Raw genomic sequence first — 20,270 nt, 5'->3', positions numbered from 1 at the left:
CTATATAAATATAATAATGTAACATCACACAGAGTGCTGTGAAGGCTGAACCCTCACGCAGCCTCACCCCTGCGGGATCCCAGGGTGTCAGTGCGCTATATAAATATAATAATGTAACATCACACAGAGTGCTGTGAAGGCTGGACCCCCACGCAGCCTCGCCCCTGCGGGATCCCAGGGTGTCAGTGCGCTATATAAATATAATAATGTAACATCACACAGAGTGCTGTGAAGGCTGAACCCTCACGCAGCCTCGCCCCTGCAGGATCCCTGCGTGTCAGGGCGCTATATAAATATAATAATGTAACATCACACAGAGTGCTGTGAAGGCTGGACCCTCACGCAGCCTCACCCCTGCAGGATCCCAGGGTGTCAGTGAGCTATATAAATATAATAATGTAACATAACACAGAGTGCTGTGGAGGCTGGACCCTCACGCAGCCTCACCCCTGCAGGATCCCTGGGTGTCAGTGCGCTATAAATATAATAATGTAACATCACACAGAGTGCTGTGAAGGCTGGACCCTCACGCAGCCTCACCCCTGCGGGATCCCAGGGTGTCAGTGCGCTATATAAATATAATAATGTAACATCACACAGAGTGCTGTGAAGGCTGGACCCCCACGCAGCCTCGCCCCTGCGGGATCCCAGGGTGTCAGTGCGCTATATAAATATAATAATGTAACATCACACAGAGTGCTGTGAAGGCTGGACCCCCACGCAGCCTCGCCCCTGCGGGATCCCAGGGTGTCAGTGCGCTATATAAATATAATAATGTAACATCACACAGAGTGCTGTGAAGGCTGAACCCTCACGCAGCCTCGCCCCTGCAGGATCCCAGGGTGTCAGTGCGCTATATAAATATAATAATGTAACATCACACAGAGTGCTGTGAAGGCTGGACCCCCACGCAGCCTCGCCCCTGCGGGATCCCAGGGTGTCAGTGCGCTATATAAATATAATAATGTAACATCACACAGAGTGCTGTGAAGGCTGGACCCTCACGCAGCCTCACCCCTGCGGGATCCCAGGGTGTCAGTGCGCTATATAAATATAATAATGTAACATCACACAGAGTGCTGTGAATGCTGGACCCTCACGCAGCCTCACCCCTGCAGGATCCCAGGGTGTCAGTGAGCTATATAAATATAATAATGTAACATAACACAGAGTGCTGTGAAGGCTGGACCCTCACGCAGCGTCACCCCTGCAGGATCCCAGGGTGTCAGTGAGCTATATAAATATAATAATGTAACATCACAGAGAGTGCTGTGAAGGCTGGACCCTCACGCAGCCTCACCCCTGCAGGATCCCAGGGTGTCAGTGCGCTATATAAATATAATAATGTAACATCACACAGAGTGCTGTGAAGGCTGGACCCTCACGCAGCCTCACCCCTGCGGGATCCCTGGGTGTCAGTGAGCTATATAAATATAATAATGTAACATCACACAGAGTGCTGTGAAGGCTGGACCCTCACGCAGCCTCACCCCTGCGGGATCCCAGGGTGTCAGTGCGCTATATAAATATAATAATGTAACATAACACAGAGTGCTGTGAAGACTGGACCCTCACGCAGCCTCACCCCTGCGGGATCCCAGGGTGTCAGTGAGCTATATAAATATAATAATGTAACATCACACAGAGTGCTGTGAAGGCTGGACCCTCACACAGCCACGCCTCACCCCTGCGGGATCCCTGCGTGTCTGGGCGCTATATAAATATAATAATGTAACATCACACAGAGTGCTGTGAAGGCTGGACCCCCACGCAGCCTCACCCCTGCGGGATCCCAGGGTGTCAGTGCGCTATATAAATATAATAATGTAACATCACACAGAGTGCTGTGAAGGCTGGACCCTCACGCAGCGTCACCCCTGCAGGATCCCTGCGTGTCAGTGCGCTATATAAATATAATAATGTAACATCACACAGAGTGCTGTGAAGGCTGGACCCTCACGCAGCCTCACCCCTGCAGGATCCCTGCGTGTCAGTGCGCTATATAAATATAATAATGTAACATCACACAGAGTGCTGTGAAGGCTGGACCCCCACGCAGCCTCACCCCTGCGGGATCCCAGGGTGTCAGGGCGCTATATAAATATAATAATGTAACATCACACAGAGTGCTGTGAAGGCTGGACCCTCACGCAGCCTCACCCCTGCAGGATCCCAGGGTGTCAGTGCGCTATATAAATATAATGTTACATAACACAGAGTGCTGTGGAGGCTGGACCCTCACGCAGCCTCACCCCTGCGGGATCCCTGCGTGTCAGTGCGCTATATAAATATAATAATGTAACATCACACAGAGTGCTGTGAAGGCTGGACCCTCACGCAGCCTCGCCCCTGCAGGATCCCTGCGTGTCAGTGCGCTATATAAATATAATGTTACATAACACAGAGTGCTGTGGAGGCTGGACCCTCACGCAGCCTCACCCCTGCGGGATCCCTGCGTGTCAGTGCGCTATATAAATATAATAATGTAACATCACACAGAGTGCTGTGGAGGCTGGACCCTCACGCAGCCTCACCCCTGCGGGATCCCAGGGTGTCAGTGCGCTATATAAATATAATAATGTAACATCACACAGAGTGCTGTGGAGGCTGGACCCTCACGCAGCCTCACCCCTGCGGGATCCCTGCGTGTCAGTGCGCTATATAAATATAATAATGTAACATCACACAGAGTGCTGTGGAGGCTGGACCCTCACGCAGCCTCACCCCTGCAGGATCCCTGCGTGTCAGTGCGCTATATAAATATAATAATGTAACATCACACAGAGTGCTGTGAATGCTGGACCCTCACGCAGCCTCGCCCCTGCGGGATCCCAGGGTGTCAGTGCGCTATATAAATATAATAATGTAACATCACACAGAGTGCTGTGAAGACTGGACCCTCACGCAGCCTCGCCCCTGCAGGATCCCTGCGTGTCAGTGCGCTATATAAATATAATAATGTAACATCACACAGAGTGCTGTGGAGGCTGGACCCTCACGCAGCCTCACCCCTGCAGGATCCCTGGGTGTCAGTGCGCTATATAAATATAATAATGTAACATCACACAGAGTGCTGTGAAGGCTGGACCCTCACGCAGCCTCACCCCTGCAGGATCCCTGCGTGTCAGTGCGCTATATAAATATAATAATGTAACATCACACAGAGTGCTGTGAAGGCTGGACCCTCACGCAGCCTCACCCCTGCGGGATCCCTGCGTGTCAGTGCGCTATATAAATATAATAATGTAACATCACACAGAGTGCTGTGAAGACTGGACCCTCACGCAGCCTCGCCCCTGCAGGATCCCTGCGTGTCAGTGCGCTATATAAATATAATAATGTAACATCACACAGAGTGCTGTGGAGGCTGGACCCTCACGCAGCCTCACCCCTGCAGGATCCCTGCGTGTCAGTGCGCTATATAAATATAATAATGTAACATCACACAGAGTGCTGTGAAGGCTGGACCCTCACGCAGCCTCACCCCTGCAGGATCCCTGCGTGTCAGTGCGCTATATAAATATAATAATGTAACATCACACAGAGTGCTGTGAAGGCTGGACCCTCACGCAGCCTCACCCCTGCGGGATCCCTGCGTGTCAGTGCGCTATATAAATATAATAATGTAACATCACACAGAGTGCTGTGAAGGCTGGACCCTCACGCAGCCTCACCCCTGCGGGATCCCTGCGTGTCAGTGCGCTATATAAATATAATAATGTAACATCACACAGAGGGCTGTGAAGGCTGGACCCCCACGCAGCCTCGCCCCTGCGGGATCCCTGGGTGTCAGTGCGCTATATAAATATAATAATGTAACATCACACAGAGTGCTGTGAAGGCTGGACCCTCACGCAGCCTCACCCCTGCGGGATCCCAGGGTGTCACTGAGCTATATAAATATAATAATGTAACATCACACAGAGTGCTGTGAAGGCTGGACCCTCACGCAGCCTCGCCCCTGCAGGATCCCAGGGTGTCACTGAGCTATATAAATATAATAATGTAACATCACACAGAGTGCTGTGAAGGCTGGACCCTCACGCAGCGTCACCCCTGCGGGATCCCAGGGTGTCACTGAGCTATATAAATATAATAATGTAACATCACACAGAGTGCTGTGGAGGCTGGACCCTCACGCAGCCTCGCCCCTGCAGGATCCCTGCGTGTCAGTGCGCTATATAAATATAATAATGTAACATCACACAGAGTGCTGTGAAGGCTGGACCCTCACGCAGCCTCACCCCTGCGGGATCCCTGCGTGTCAGTGCGCTATATAAATATAATAATGTAACATCACACAGAGTGCTGTGAAGGCTGGACCCTCACGCAGCCTCGCCCCTGCAGGATCCCAGGGTGTCAGTGCGCTATATAAATATAATAATGTAACATAACACAGAGTGCTGTGAAGGCTGGACCCTCACGCAGCCACGCCTCACCCCTGCAGGATCCCTGCGTGTCAGTGCGCTATATAAATATAATAATGTAACATCACACAGAGTGCTGTGAAGGCTGGACCCTCACGCAGCCTCACCCCTGCAGGATCCCTACGTGTCAGTGCGCTATATAAATATAATAATGTAACATCACACAGAGTGCTGTGAAGGCTGGACCCTCACGCAGCCTCACCCCTGCGGGATCCCTGCGTGTCAGTGCGCTATATAAATATAATAATGTAACATCACACAGAGTGCTGTGAAGGCTGGACCCCCACGCAGCCTCACCCCTGCGGGATCCCTGCGTGTCAGTGCGCTATATAAATATAATAATGTAACATCACACAGAGTGCTGTGAAGGCTGGACCCTCACGCAGCCTCACCCCTGCAGGATCCCTGGGTGTCAGTGCGCTATATAAATGTAATGTAACATCACACAGAGTGCTGTGGAGGCTGGACCCTCACGCAGCCCTCCCTCACCCCTGCGGGATCCCTGCGTGTCAGTGAGCTATATAAATATAATGTAACATAACACATAGTGCTGTGAAGGCTGGACCCTCACGCAGCCTCACCCCTGCAGGATCCCTGGGTGTCAGTGCGCTATATAAATGTAATGTAACATCACACAGAGTGCTGTGGAGGCTGGACCCTCACGCAGCCCTCCCTCACCCCTGCGGGATCCCTGGGTGTCAGTGCGCTATATAAATGTAATGTAACATCACACAGAGTGCTGTGGAGGCTGGACCCTCACGCAGCCCTCCCTCACCCCTGCGGGATCCCTGCGTGTCAGTGCGCTATATAAATATAATAATGTAACATCACACAGAGTGCTGTGAAGGCTGGACCCTCACGCAGCCTCGCCCCTGCAGGATCCCTGCGTGTCAGGGCGCTATATAAATATAATAATGTAACATCACACAGAATGCAGTGAAGGCTGGACCCTCACGCAGCCTCGCCCCTGCAGGATCCCTGCGTGTCAGTGCGCTATATAAATATAATAATGTAACATCACACAGAGTGCTGTGGAGGCTGGACCCTCACGCAGCCTCACCCCTGCAGGATCCCAGGGTGTCAGTGCGCTATATAAATATAATAATGTAACATTACACAGAGTGCTGTGGAGGCTGGACCCTCACGCAGCCTCACCCCTGCAGGATCCCAGGGTGTCAGTGCGCTATATAAATATAATAATGTAACATCACACAGAGTGCTGTGAAGGCTGGACCCTCACGCAGCCTCGCCCCTGCAGGATCCCAGGGTGTCAGTGCGCTATATAAATATAATAATGTAACACAGGGGTGTGGAATTTATTAAAATATCTACTTGTCCAGGGGACAGGTTGCTTCTCAAATCTACTTGTCCTTTAAAAAGATCTACTTGTCCCTTTGGTGCCATGTAGTGTGGCGACAAATTATGGCAGCAATTAATAGCCTCTCTGATTATGCCAGGGCTACTACCATAGTAGGGCTTGAATGCTTGGAGTTTCAATCGCTACTGTAGCAATTTCCTTATTTTGCCACCTTTCTGCAGATCTGCATACTGGGGCTGGAGGAAGCAGTAAGCAATAGTTTCAGGGCTGGAATGCCTTTGAGTCTGCAAACCTACTAACCTGCATGTTTTAAAGATTTTTACCAGCTTCTCTCTAATATTTTCCCATAATAAGAAAGGTTGGACATTTACTCCTGACAATGGCAGAATTAGAACTTCTTCCAGGGTTGGGAAGAAAGTGGCTGGAGGGAAAATGAACTTGCAAATGCTCAATAGATTTTCACATGAGCAAATCTACACATCGTATTTACCCATGCTAAAATACAGTTCACAAATATTTTATAGGGGTACGACATATACCATGGGTGCACTTTTGTGACTTTCTTTAAGAATTTGGGGCCACATGTAGGTAGGTTCAGATTTGTGACCTGCAAATTGCGAGTCGCAAATCCGAATGTAGGATGGTGTCCTTGACACCATCTGTGATCCGCAAGGGCTTCGCAAATGCCCACCTCATGAATAATCATGAGGTGGGTCGCAATTTGCGACCTCCTCGCGAATGGTGGCCTGCTGGAGACAGCAGACCACCATGTCTGTGACTGCTTTTCAATAAAGCAGTTTTTTTTTGTTTGTTTTTGTAATGCAGCCCGTTTTCCTTAAAGGAAAACGAGATGCATAACAAAAACGAAAAATGAAACGTTTTCGTTTCATTTTTTCAGAGCAGGCAGTGGTCCGCAGGACCACTGCCTGCTCTGAAAAAATGTTTACAGTGACATTCACAATGGGGAAGGGGTCCCATGGGGATCCCTTCCCTTTTGCGAAAGTGTTAGCACCCATTTGAAATGGGTGCAAACTGCGATTGGTTTGCGCCCGTGTTCGCGGTCACAAAACAATCCTACATTGCACTGCGAGTTGCAATTAGGAAGGGAATACCCCTTACCAATTGCGAGTCGCAAACCCGTTTTGTGATTCGGTAACCAGGTTACTGAATCGCAAAACTGGGTTTGTGTATCGCAATGTGCTTTTTGCATGTCGCAAACAGCGAAAGTCGCTGTTTGCGACATGCAAAAAGCTACCTACATGTGGGTCTTGGTCCCTAATTAGGTCTGGTGTTAACAAAGACATTTTGTTTTTATTAAACTTCTATTTCTCTCTCTTTCGGCTGGCTTAACTGTGAGCGATCGCATTCTGCTCTTCCACAAGGAGCATATTGCCACACAAAGTAGTTTTGTTCAGTGTCAGGAACTACAGTGGCAATCAGTGACGTAACAAAACTGGAGGGTGCCCCTTTGCAAAGAACATGGAGGAGCCCCCTCTCCAGACTCACTCAGGGCAGGTGCTGTGCTGGAGGGGCCCCCTGGAGGGCGGCTGCGGGGCCTTTGTTATGCCGCTGGTGGCAACGTGTGCTTTAAGAGTTCAAAAACTTTTTGGGGGGGTTTTGCCAATGTTTGTTACAATGTTGAGGGCCTGGTAGCTCCCACAAGAATAAAGTGTTACAAAAGCCATGTCAAAACAAGACACGCATTGATGAAACTAAAAGACTTATAAAAATATGTCAGATCAGTTGGCTTTGTCAGTGTTTGTTTATTTTCATGCTTCCCATAATCGTGTTGAAAATGGTTACACTGATTTTCCATTAGAAATATTTTTGGGAAATACTAGCATGCATCAACACATTTTACTAAATGACACTTCATTTGCATATAATCAGAGAGCATTCTGGGAGCATTATACTTAGCCTCTTAGCCTAAACTTTTCAAACATGTGTGTACACGTTTTATTTTTTTTTGTACTGGAACCAACGTCAGTAGTGAAGTGTGACCTTAAAACATTTATTTACAGCACTCACCCTAATAATGAAGGCTTTCAAATAATGAACCATATATACAAGTTCGAACAGCATTATCTTTTGGAAACACATTACCTCAACTGCAGAGAATTCCACTCTCTGTAAACAAGCAACCAAAGGGTTTGTGCTGCAGGGGGTTGGGCCTACTTGTCCCAAGGACAAAGTAAACATAAAAACTTGTTGCCCTTGACCCCAAACAAGATGTCCCGGGCGTCGGGCTATAGGAATTCCACATCCCTGTAACATCACACAGAGTGCTGTGAAGGCTGGACCCTCACGCAGCCTCGCCCCTGCGGGATCCCTGGGTGTCAGTGCGCTATATAAATATAATAATGTAACATCACACAGAGTGCTGTGAAGGCTGGACCCTCACGCAGCCTCGCCCCTGCAGGATCCCAGGGTGTCAGTGCGCTATATAAATATAATAATGTAACATCACACAGAGTGCTGTGAAGGCTGGACCCTCACGCAGCCTCGCCCCTGCGGGATCCCTGCGTGTCAGTGCGCTATATAAATATAATAATGTAACATCACACAGAGTGCTGTGAAGGCTGGACCCTCACGCAGCCTCGCCCCTGCGGGATCCCTGCGTGTCAGTGCGCTATATAAATATAATAATGTAACATCACACAGAGTGCTGTGAAGGCTGGACCCCCACGCAGCCTCACCCCTGCGGGATCCCAGGGTGTCAGTGCGCTATATAAATATAATGTTACATAACACAGAGTGCTGTGGAGGCTGGACCCTCACGCAGCCTCGCCCCTGCAGGATCCCTGCGTGTTAGGGAGCTATATAAATATAATAATGTAACATCACACAGAGTGCTGTGAAGGCTGGACCCTCACGCAGCCTCGCCCCTGCGGGATCCCAGGGTGTCAGTGCGCTATATAAATATAATAATGTAACATCACACAGAGTGCTGTGAAGGCCGAACCCTCACGCAGCCTCACCCCTGCGGGATCCCAGGGTGTCAGTGCGCTATATAAATATAATAATGTAACATCACACAGAGTGCTGTGAAGGCTGGACCCTCACGCAGCCTCACCCCTGCAGGATCCCAGGGTGTCAGTGCGCTATATAAATATAATAATGTAACATAACACAGAGTGCTGTGGAGGCTGGACCCTCACGCAGCCTCACCCCTGCAGGATCCCAGGGTGTCAGTGAGCTATATAAATATAATAATGTAACATCACACAGAGTGCTGTGGAGGCTGGACCCTCACGCAGCGTCACCCCTGCAGGATCCCTGGGTGTCAGTGCGCTATATAAATATAATAATGTAACATCACACAGAGTGCTGTGAAGGCTGGACCCTCACGCAGCCTCGCCCCTGCGGGATCCCAGGGTGTCAGGGCGCTATATAAATATAATAATGTAACATCACACAGAGTGCTGTGAAGGCTGGACCCTCACGCAGCCTCACCCCTGCGGGATCCCTGCGTGTCAGTGCGCTATATAAATATAATAATGTAACATCACACAGAGTGCTGTGAAGGCTGGACCCTCACGCAGCCTCGCCCCTGCGGGATCCCAGGGTGTCAGTGCGCTATATAAATATAATAATGTAACATCACACAGAGTGCTGTGGAGGCTGGACCCTCACGCAGCCTCACCCCTGCAGGATCCCTGCGTGTCAGTGCGCTATATAAATATAATAATGTAACATCACACAGAGTGCTGTGAAGACTGGACCCTCACGCAGCCTCGCCCCTGCGGGATCCCAGGGTGTCAGTGCGCTATATAAATATAATAATGTAACATCACACAGAGTGCTGTGAAGGCTGGACCCTCACGCAGCCTCGCCCCTGCAGGATCCCTGCGTGTCAGTGCGCTATATAAATATAATAATGTAACATCACACAGAGTGCTGTGAAGGCTGGACCCTCACGCAGCCTCGCCCCTGCGGGATCCCTGCGTGTCAGTGCGCTATATAAATATAATAATGTAACATCACACAGAGTGCTGTGAAGGCTGGACCCTCACGCAGCCTCGCCCCTGCAGGATCCCAGGGTGTCAGTGCGCTATATAAATATAATAATGTAACATAACACAGAGTGCTGTGGAGGCTGGACCCTCACGCAGCCTCACCCCTGCAGGATCCCTGGGTGTCAGTGCGCTATATAAATATAATAATGTAACATCACACAGAGTGCTGTGAAGGCTGGACCCTCACGCAGCCTCACCCCTGCGGGATCCCAGGGTGTCAGTGCGCTATATAAATATAATAATGTAACATCACACAGAGTGCTGTGAAGGCTGGACCCTCACGCAGCCTCGCCCCTGCGGGATCCCTGGGTGTCAGTGCGCTATATAAATATAATAATGTAACATCACACAGAGTGCTGTGGAGGCTGGACCCTCACGCAGCCTCGCCCCTGCAGGATCCCAGGGTGTCAGGGCGCTATATAAATATAATAATGTAACATCACACAGAGTGCTGTGGAGGCTGGACCCTCACGCAGCCTCACCCCTGCAGGATCCCAGGGTGTCAGTGCGCTATATAAATATAATAATGTAACATAACACAGAGTGCTGTGGAGGCTGGACCCTCACGCAGCCTCACCCCTGCAGGATCCCTGCGTGTCAGTGCGCTATATAAATATAATAATGTAACATCACACAGAGTGCTGTGGAGGCTGGACCCTCACGCAGCCTCGCCCCTGCAGGATCCCTGCGTGTCAGTGCGCTATATAAATATAATAATGTAACATAACACAGAGTGCTGTGGAGGCTGGACCCTCACGCAGCCTCGCCCCTGCAGGATCCCTGGGTGTCACTGCGCTATATAAATATAATAATGTAACATCACACAGAGTGCTGTGAAGACTGGACCCTCACGCAGCCTCGCCCCTGCGGGATCCCAGGGTGTCAGTGCGCTATATAAATATAATAATGTAACATCACACAGAGTGCTGTGGAGGCTGGACCCTCACGCAGCCTCACCCCTGCGGGATCCCAGGGTGTCAGTGCGCTATATAAATATAATAATGTAACATCACACAGAGTGCTGTGGAGGCTGGACCCTCACGCAGCCTCGCCCCTGCAGGATCCCTGCGTGTCAGTGCGCTATATAAATATAATAATGTAACATAACACAGAGTGCTGTGGAGGCTGGACCCTCACGCAGCCTCGCCCCTGCAGGATCCCTGCGTGTCAGTGCGCTATATAAATATAATAATGTAACATCACACAGAGTGCTGTGAAGACTGGACCCTCACGCAGCCTCGCCCCTGCAGGATCCCTGCGTGTCAGGGCGCTATATAAATATAATAATGTAACATCACACAGAGTGCTGTGAAGGCTGGACCCTCACGCAGCCTCACCCCTGCGGGATCCCAGGGTGTCAGTGCGCTATATAAATATAATAATGTAACATAACACAGAGTGCTGTGGAGGCTGGACCCTCACGCAGCCTCGCCCCTGCAGGATCCCTGGGTGTCACTGCGCTATATAAATATAATAATGTAACATCACACAGAGTGCTGTGAAGACTGGACCCTCACGCAGCCTCGCCCCTGCGGGATCCCAGGGTGTCAGTGCGCTATATAAATATAATAATGTAACATAACACAGAGTGCTGTGGAGGCTGGACCCTCACGCAGCCTCGCCCCTGCAGGATCCCTGGGTGTCACTGCGCTATATAAATATAATAATGTAACATCACACAGAGTGCTGTGAAGACTGGACCCTCACGCAGCCTCACCCCTGCAGGATCCCTGGGTGTCAGTGCGCTATATAAATATAATAATGTAACATCACACAGAGTGCTGTGAAGGCTGGACCCTCACGCAGCCTCACCCCTGCAGGATCCCTGCGTGTCAGTGCGCTATATAAATATAATAATGTAACATCACACAGAGTGCTGTGAAGGCTGGACCCTCACGCAGCCTCACCCCTGCGGGATCCCAGGGTGTCAGTGCGCTATATAAATATAATAATGTAACATCACACAGAGTGCTGTGGAGGCTGGACCCTCACGCAGCCTCACCCCTGCGGGATCCCAGGGTGTCAGTGAGCTATATAAATATAATAATGTAACATCACACAGAGTGCTGTGGAGGCTGGACCCTCACGCAGCCTCACCCCTGCGGGATCCCAGGGTGTCAGTGCGCTATATAAATATAATAATGTAACATAACACAGAGTGCTGTGGAGGCTGGACCCTCACGCAGCCTCGCCCCTGCAGGATCCCTGGGTGTCACTGCGCTATATAAATATAATAATGTAACATCACACAGAGTGCTGTGAAGACTGGACCCTCACGCAGCCTCGCCCCTGCGGGATCCCAGGGTGTCAGTGCGCTATATAAATATAATAATGTAACATCACACAGAGTGCTGTGAAGACTGGACCCTCACGCAGCCTCGCCCCTGCGGGATCCCAGGGTGTCAGTGCGCTATATAAATATAATAATGTAACATCACACAGAGTGCTGTGAAGGCTGGACCCTCACGCAGCCTCACCCCTGCAGGATCCCTGGGTGTCACTGCGCTATATAAATATAATAATGTAACATAACACAGAGTGCTGTGGAGGCTGGACCCTCACGCAGCGTCACCCCTGCAGGATCCCAGGGTGTCAGTGAGCTATATAAATATAATAATGTAACATCACACAGAGTGCTGTGAAGGCTGGACCCTCACGCAGCCACGCCTCACCCCTGCAGGATCCCTGCGTGTCAGTGCGCTATATAAATATAATAATGTAACATCACACAGAGTGCTGTGAAGGCTGGACCCTCACGCAGCCTCACCCCTGCGGGATCCCAGGGTGTCAGTGAGCTATATAAATATAATAATGTAACATCACACAGAGTGCTGTGAAGGCTGGACCCTCACGCAGCCTCACCCCTGCAGGATCCCTGCGTGTCAGGGCGCTATATAAATATAATAATGTAACATCACACAGAGTGCTGTGGAGGCTGGACCCTCACGCAGCCTCGCCCCTGCGGGATCCCAGGGTGTCAGTGAGCTATATAAATATAATAATGTAACATCACACAGAGTGCTGTGAAGACTGGACCCCCACGCAGCCTCGCCCCTGCAGGATCCCTGCGTGTCAGTGCGCTATATAAATATAATAATGTAACATCACACAGAGTGCTGTGAAGGCTGGACCCTCACGCAGCCTCACCCCTGCGGGATCCCAGGATGTCAGTGCGCTATATAAATATAATAATGTAACATCACACAGAGTGCTGTGGAGGCTGGACCCCCACGCAGCCTCACCCCTGCGGGATCCCTGCGTGTCAGTGCGCTATATAAATATAATAATGTAACATCACACAGAGTGCTGTGAAGGCTGGACCCTCACGCAGCCACGCCCCTGCGGGATCCCAGGGTGTCAGTGCGCTATATAAATATAATAATGTAACATAACACAGAGTGCTGTGAAGGCTGGACCCTCACGCAGCCTCACCCCTGCAGGATCCCAGGGTGTCAGTGCGCTATATAAATATAATAATGTAACATCACACAGAGTGCTGTGAAGGCTGGACCCTCACGCAGCCTCGCCCCTGCGGGATCCCAGGGTGTCAGTGCGCTATATAAATATAATAATGTAACATCACACAGAGTGCTGTGAAGGCTGGACCCTCACGCAGCCACGCCCCTGCGGGATCCCTGCGTGTCAGTGCGCTATATAAATATAATAATGTAACATCACACAGAGTGCTGTGAAGGCTGGACCCTCACGCAGCCTCACCCCTGCGGGATCCCAGGGTGTCAGTGCGCTATATAAATATAATAATGTAACATCACACAGAGTGCTGTGGAGGCTGGACCCTCACGCAGCCTCACCCCTGCGGGATCCCAGGGTGTCAGTGAGCTATATAAATATAATAATGTAACATCACACAGAGTGCTGTGGAGGCTGGACCCTCACGCAGCCTCACCCCTGCGGGATCCCAGGGTGTCAGTGCGCTATATAAATATAATAATGTAACATAACACAGAGTGCTGTGGAGGCTGGACCCTCACGCAGCCTCGCCCCTGCAGGATCCCTGGGTGTCAGTGCGCTATATAAATATAATAATGTAACATCACACAGAGTGCTGTGAAGACTGGACCCTCACGCAGCCTCGCCCCTGCGGGATCCCAGGGTGTCAGTGCGCTATATAAATATAATAATGTAACATCACACAGAGTGCTGTGAAGGCTGGACCCTCACGCAGCCTCACCCCTGCAGGATCCCTGGGTGTCACTGCGCTATATAAATATAATAATGTAACATAACACAGAGTGCTGTGGAGGCTGGACCCTCACGCAGCGTCACCCCTGCAGGATCCCAGGGTGTCAGTGAGCTATATAAATATAATAATGTAACATCACACAGAGTGCTGTGAAGGCTGGACCCTCACGCAGCCACGCCTCACCCCTGCAGGATCCCTGCGTGTCAGTGCGCTATATAAATATAATAATGTAACATCACACAGAGTGCTGTGAAGGCTGGACCCTCACGCAGCCTCACCCCTGCGGGATCCCAGGGTGTCAGTGAGCTATATAAATATAATAATGTAACATCACACAGAGTGCTGTGAAGGCTGGACCCTCACGCAGCCTCACCCCTGCGGGATCCCAGGGTGTCAGTGCGCTATATAAATATAATAATGTAACATAACACAGAGTGCTGTGGAGGCTGGACCCTCACGCAGCCTCGCCCCTGCAGGATCCCTGGGTGTCAGTGCGCTATATAAATATAATAATGTAACATCACACAGAGTGCTGTGAAGACTGGACCCTCACGCAGCCTCGCCCCTGCGGGATCCCAGGGTGTCAGTGCGCTATATAAATATAATAATGTAACATCACACAGAGTGCTGTGAAGGCTGGACCCTCACGCAGCCTCACCCCTGCAGGATCCCTGGGTGTCACTGCGCTATATAAATATAATAATGTAACATAACACAGAGTGCTGTGGAGGCTGGACCCTCACGCAGCGTCACCCCTGCAGGATCCCAGGGTGTCAGTGAGCTATATAAATATAATAATGTAACATCACACAGAGTGCTGTGAAGGCTGGACCCTCACGCAGCCACGCCTCACCCCTGCAGGATCCCTGCGTGTCAGTGCGCTATATAAATATAATAATGTAACATCACACAGAGTGCTGTGAAGGCTGGACCCTCACGCAGCCTCACCCCTGCGGGATCCCAGGGTGTCAGTGAGCTATATAAATATAATAATGTAACATCACACAGAGTGCTGTGAAGGCTGGACCCTCACGCAGCCTCACCCCTGCAGGATCCCTGCGTGTCAGGGCGCTATATAAATATAATAATGTAACATCACACAGAGTGCTGTGGAGGCTGGACCCTCACGCAGCCTCGCCCCTGCGGGATCCCAGGGTGTCAGTGAGCTATATAAATATAATAATGTAACATCACACAGAGTGCTGTGAAGACTGGACCCCCACGCAGCCTCGCCCCTGCAGGATCCCTGCGTGTCAGTGCGCTATATAAATATAATAATGTAACATCACACAGAGTGCTGTGAAGGCTGGACCCTCACGCAGCCTCACCCCTGCGGGATCCCAGGATGTCAGTGCGCTATATAAATATAATAATGTAACATCACACAGAGTGCTGTGGAGGCTGGACCCCCACGCAGCCTCACCCCTGCGGGATCCCTGCGTGTCAGTGCGCTATATAAATATAATAATGTAACATCACACAGAGTGCTGTGAAGGCTGGACCCTCACGCAGCCACGCCCCTGCGGGATCCCAGGGTGTCAGTGCGCTATATAAATATAATAATGTAACATAACACAGAGTGCTGTGAAGGCTGGACCCTCACGCAGCCTCACCCCTGCAGGATCCCAGGGTGTCAGTGCGCTATATAAATATAATAATGTAACATCACACAGAGTGCTGTGAAGGCTGGACCCTCACGCAGCCTCGCCCCTGCGGGATCCCAGGGTGTCAGTGCGCTATATAAATATAATAATGTAACATCACACAGAGTGCTGTGAAGGCTGGACCCTCACGCAGCCACGCCCCTGCGGGATCCCTGCGTGTCAGTGCGCTATATAAATATAATAATGTAACATCACACAGAGTGCTGTGAAGGCTGGACCCTCACGCAGCCTCACCCCTGCGGGATCCCAGGGTGTCAGTGCGCTATATAAATATAATAATGTAACATCACACAGAGTGCTGTGGAGGCTGGACCCTCACGCAGCCTCACCCCTGCGGGATCCCAGGGTGTCAGTGAGCTATATAAATATAATAATGTAACATCACACAGAGTGCTGTGGAGGCTGGACCCTCACGCAGCCTCACCCCTGCGGGATCCCAGGGTGTCAGTGCGCTATATAAATATAATAATGTAACATAACACAGAGTGCTGTGGAGGCTGGACCCTCACGCAGCCTCGCCCCTGCAGGATCCCTGGGTGTCAGTGCGCTATATAAATATAATAATGTAACATCACACAGAGTGCTGTGAAGACTGGACCCTCACGCAGCCTCGCCCCTGCGGGATCCCAGGGTGTCAGTGCGCTATATAAATATAATAATGTAACATCACACAGAGTGCTGTGAAGGCTGGACCCTCACGCAGCCTCACCCCTGCAGGATCCCTGGGTGTCACTGCGCTATATAAATATAATAATGTAACATAACACAGAGTGCTGTGGAGGCTGGACCCTCACGCAGCGTCACCCCTGCAGGATCCCAGGGTGTCAGTGAGCTATATAAATATAATAATGTAACATCACACAGAGTGCTGTGAAGGCTGGACCCTCACGCAGCCACGCCTCACCCCTGCAGGATCCCTGCGTGTCAGTGCACTATATAAATATAATAATGTAACATCACACAGAGTGCTGTGAAGGCTGGACCCTCACGCAGCCTCACCCCTGCGGGATCCCAGGGTGTCAGTGAGCTATATAAATATAATAATGTAACATCACACAGAGTGCTGTGAAGGCTGGACCCTCACGCAGCCTCACCCCTGCAGGATCCCTGCGTGTCAGGGCGCTATATAAATATAATAATGTAACATCACACAGAGTGCTGTGGAGGCTGGACCCTCACGCAGCCTCGCCCCTGCGGGATCCCAGGGTGTCAGTGAGCTATATAAATATAATAATGTAACATCACACAGAGTGCTGTGAAGACTGGACCCCCACGCAGCCTCGCCCCTGCAGGATCCCTGCGTGTCAGTGCGCTATATAAATATAATAATGTAACATCACACAGAGTGCTGTGAAGGCTGGACCCTCACGCAGCCTCACCCCTGCGGGATCCCAGGATGTCAGTGCGCTATATAAATATAATAATGTAACATCACACAGAGTGCTGTGGAGGCTGGACCCCCACGCAGCCTCACCCCTGCGGGATCCCTGCGTGTCAGTGCGCTATATAAATATAATAATGTAACATCACACAGAGTGCTGTGAAGGCTGGACCCTCACGCAGCCACGCCCCTGCGGGATCCCAGGGTGTCAGTGCGCTATATAAATATAATAATGTAACATAACACAGAGTGCTGTGAAGGCTGGACCCTCACGCAGCCTCACCCCTGCAGGATCCCAGGGTGTCAGTGCGCTATATAAATATAATAATGTAACATCACACAGAGTGCTGTGAAGGCTGGACCCTCACGCAGCCTCGCCCCTGCGGGATCCCAGGGTGTCAGTGCGCTATATAAATATAATAATGTAACATCACACAGAGTGCTGTGAAGGCTGGACCCTCACGCAGCCACGCCCCTGCGGGATCCCTGCGTGTCAGTGCGCTATATAAATATAATAATGTAACATCACACAGAGTGCTGTGAAGGCTGGACCCTCACGCAGCCTCACCCCTGCGGGATCCCAGGGTGTCAGGGCGGTATATAAATATAATAATGTAACATCACACAGAGTGCTGTGAAGACTGGACCCTCACGCAGCCTCACCCCTGCGGGATCCCAGGGTGTCAGTGAGCTATATAAATATAATAATGTAACATCACACAGAGTGCTGTGAGGGCTGGACCCTCACGCAGCCTCACCCCTGCGGGATCCCTGGGTGTCAGGGCGCTATATAAATATAATAATGTAACATCACACAGAGTGCTGTGGAGGCTGGACCCTCACGCAGCCTCACCCCTGCAGGATCCCTGGGTGTCAGTGCGCTATATAAATATAATAATGTAACATCACACAGAGTGCTGTGGAGGCTGGACCCTCACGCAGCCTCGCCCCTGCAGGATCCCTGGGTGTCAGTGCGCTATATAAATATAATAATGTAACATCACACAGAGTGCTGTGAAGGCTGGACCCTCACGCAGCCTCGCCCCTGCAGGATCCCAGGGTGTCAGTGCGCTATATAAATATAATAATGTAACATCACACAGAGTGCTGTGAAGGCTGGACCCTAGACGCAGCCTCACCCCTGCAGGATCCCAGGGTGTCAGTGAGCTATATAAATATAATAATGTAACATCACACAGAGTGCTGTGGAGGCTGGACCCTCACGCAGCCTCACCCCTGCAGGATCCCAGGGTGTCAGTGAGCTATATAAATATAATAATGTAACATCACACAGAGTGCTGTGAAGGCTGGACCCTCACGCAGCCTCACCCCTGCAGGATCCCAGGGTGTCAGTGAGCTATATAAATATAATAATGTAACATCACACAGAGTGCTGTGAAGGCTGGACCCTCACGCAGCCTCGCCCCTGCAGGATCCCAGGGTGTCAGTGCGCTATATAAATATAATAATGTAACATAACACAGAGTGCTGTGGAGGCTGGACCCTCACGCAGCCTCGCCCCTGCAGGATCCCTGCGTGTCAGTGAGCTATATAAATATAATGTAATATCACACAGAGTGCTGTGGAGGCTGGACCCTCACGCAGCCCTCCCTCACCTCCGCAGGCCCCCGGCCGGACATGTCTCTCGCTGCCGCTGAGGCGCCGCCTGCGGTGGATCCGGAGCCGCTGTACTCCGGGGCTTCCGAGGAAGACTCCACACAAACCCTGCTTCCGGGTACGGCGGTGCGCATGCGCGGGTCCTACCAGTGCGCATGCTCAGAGCGTGGACACCTCCAAGGAGCGTCTCAGAGAACACGCGCAGAGCTGCGCTGCCGAACGCGGCTTAGAAAGAAGTGAAAGGAAAGGAGGAGCGGGAGAAGAAGTACACCACTCGCGTACAGTGCGCGCTCGGCAGAGGGCTACAGTAAAGTGCACGTTTACGTTTCTCGACCAGTAATGATTTGTGGGATGAAAAATCTGAAGACACACGGTGTCTTTGCAGCGAGCACGCGCAGTAGTGACCGCTGACTTGATGTGAGCATGCGCGGTAGTAGTGTAACTGAGTGTAAGCATGCGCACTCTTGCTCCTGTCTCGAAGCGCATGCGCACGGCAGATGCTGCGGTTTCCGGGCACGAGCTCACGTCCCGGTAATTAGAAAGAAGCTCATTAGCGGCTCCGGGCCTCCGTGCCTCCGTGCCCTCCTCCCTCCCCGGTGCCAGCGACGGCTCCAATGAAATGCACTGGGTCATGGGCGTCAATTCACCAAAATGCCAGGGGTAGCGGAAGTGACATCACAGCCTTTTGTCCTGTACTTTCACTCACACACATGCTCACACAAACACACATTCACTCCCCACCCGCACATAACAACGCGCCCTCGCCCGCAAGAGGCATCCACAGACATTAAAAAGCATTCTTACTACCTCACCAGGCAAATAATGTCAAATTCCAGAAAACCGTACTCAGTTTTTATTACACCAGTAGCGAATAATATTATTAACTATTTGTGTCATAAATAACTATCAGGAAGCCAGGGAAGTGCAGCCACAGCCTGTGCACGTTAGCACGGGCTGCCCGTGTCCAGGCACTGATATGCCATCTCCGCGGCCAGCGGCTGCAAAGGCAGTGTCCCGGGTCGCAACTGGGACCCTAAGTGAGGTTCATGACGACTGGTGAAAATTCAGGCGAAGGTTAACGTACGCGGGTCCTTGGTGGCGGAGAGACTTGTGCGCGTGGGTCAGCAGCTTGAACTGGCATCTACTCTGTACTGGGGCCAGTGGAGCTCCCTGAGGTTGAGTGTGATGTGGGTTCGTCAGGGAAAGCCGAGGATGAGTCTGACTGCGGCTTTCGGTATGAGCTGAAGTCTCTGTAGGAGGTGTGTAGTGATTCCTATGTAGAGGGCGTTGCCGTAGGCCCGTGCCAAGAGAAAACTTGGGCTCCCCCTTTTATTGTGTTTATTTTTATGACATTTCCATCTGTATTTATCCAAATTTATTAGTCGCTAGTTTTATTTGTATTTATCCATATTTATTATTTGCTAGTTTTATTTCTATTTACTAATTTATTTTGGGGTTTGTGAAAAAATGAAGTTGAAACTAGTATATTTTCACATTTAACGGATAAATGTGCACTCATGCTTGAATACCTGACGTTTCTGTTATATGAACACCTACGGATGATAAATCACAGCGCTTACATGAAAACAAGCACATTTTAGCATCACCCTTGTGCATATCTTCTCCTGCTTAAGCCTCTTTAC

General features: G+C 50.6%; 1 protein-coding gene across 4 annotated transcripts in view; it reads right to left on the bottom strand.

Moving 5' to 3' along the window:
• Nucleotides 1–18,989, bottom strand: part of LOC138303518 (zinc finger protein 282-like) — a 145,077-nt gene extending 126,088 nt beyond the window's left edge. For 2 of the 4 annotated variants that reach the window (XM_069242715.1, XM_069242716.1), the window contains exon 1: nucleotides 18,627–18,776. In XM_069242715.1, coding sequence (XP_069098816.1) covers nucleotides 18,627–18,761 — 135 coding nt within the window. In that variant the 5' untranslated portion in view covers nucleotides 18,762–18,776. Of the gene's footprint in view, nucleotides 1–18,626 lie in introns of all 4 variants that reach the window. The other 2 variants (XM_069242718.1, XM_069242717.1) reach the window with 2 other exon arrangements.
• Nucleotides 18,990–20,270: the final 1,281 nt, after the last annotated feature.

This window comes from Pleurodeles waltl, chromosome 7 (genome assembly GCF_031143425.1).
Source record: "Pleurodeles waltl isolate 20211129_DDA chromosome 7, aPleWal1.hap1.20221129, whole genome shotgun sequence".
Taxonomy (NCBI): domain Eukaryota; kingdom Metazoa; phylum Chordata; class Amphibia; order Caudata; family Salamandridae; genus Pleurodeles; species Pleurodeles waltl.
Note: the sequence above shows the minus strand (reverse complement) of the source record. Positions and strands in the feature narration are given on the sequence as shown.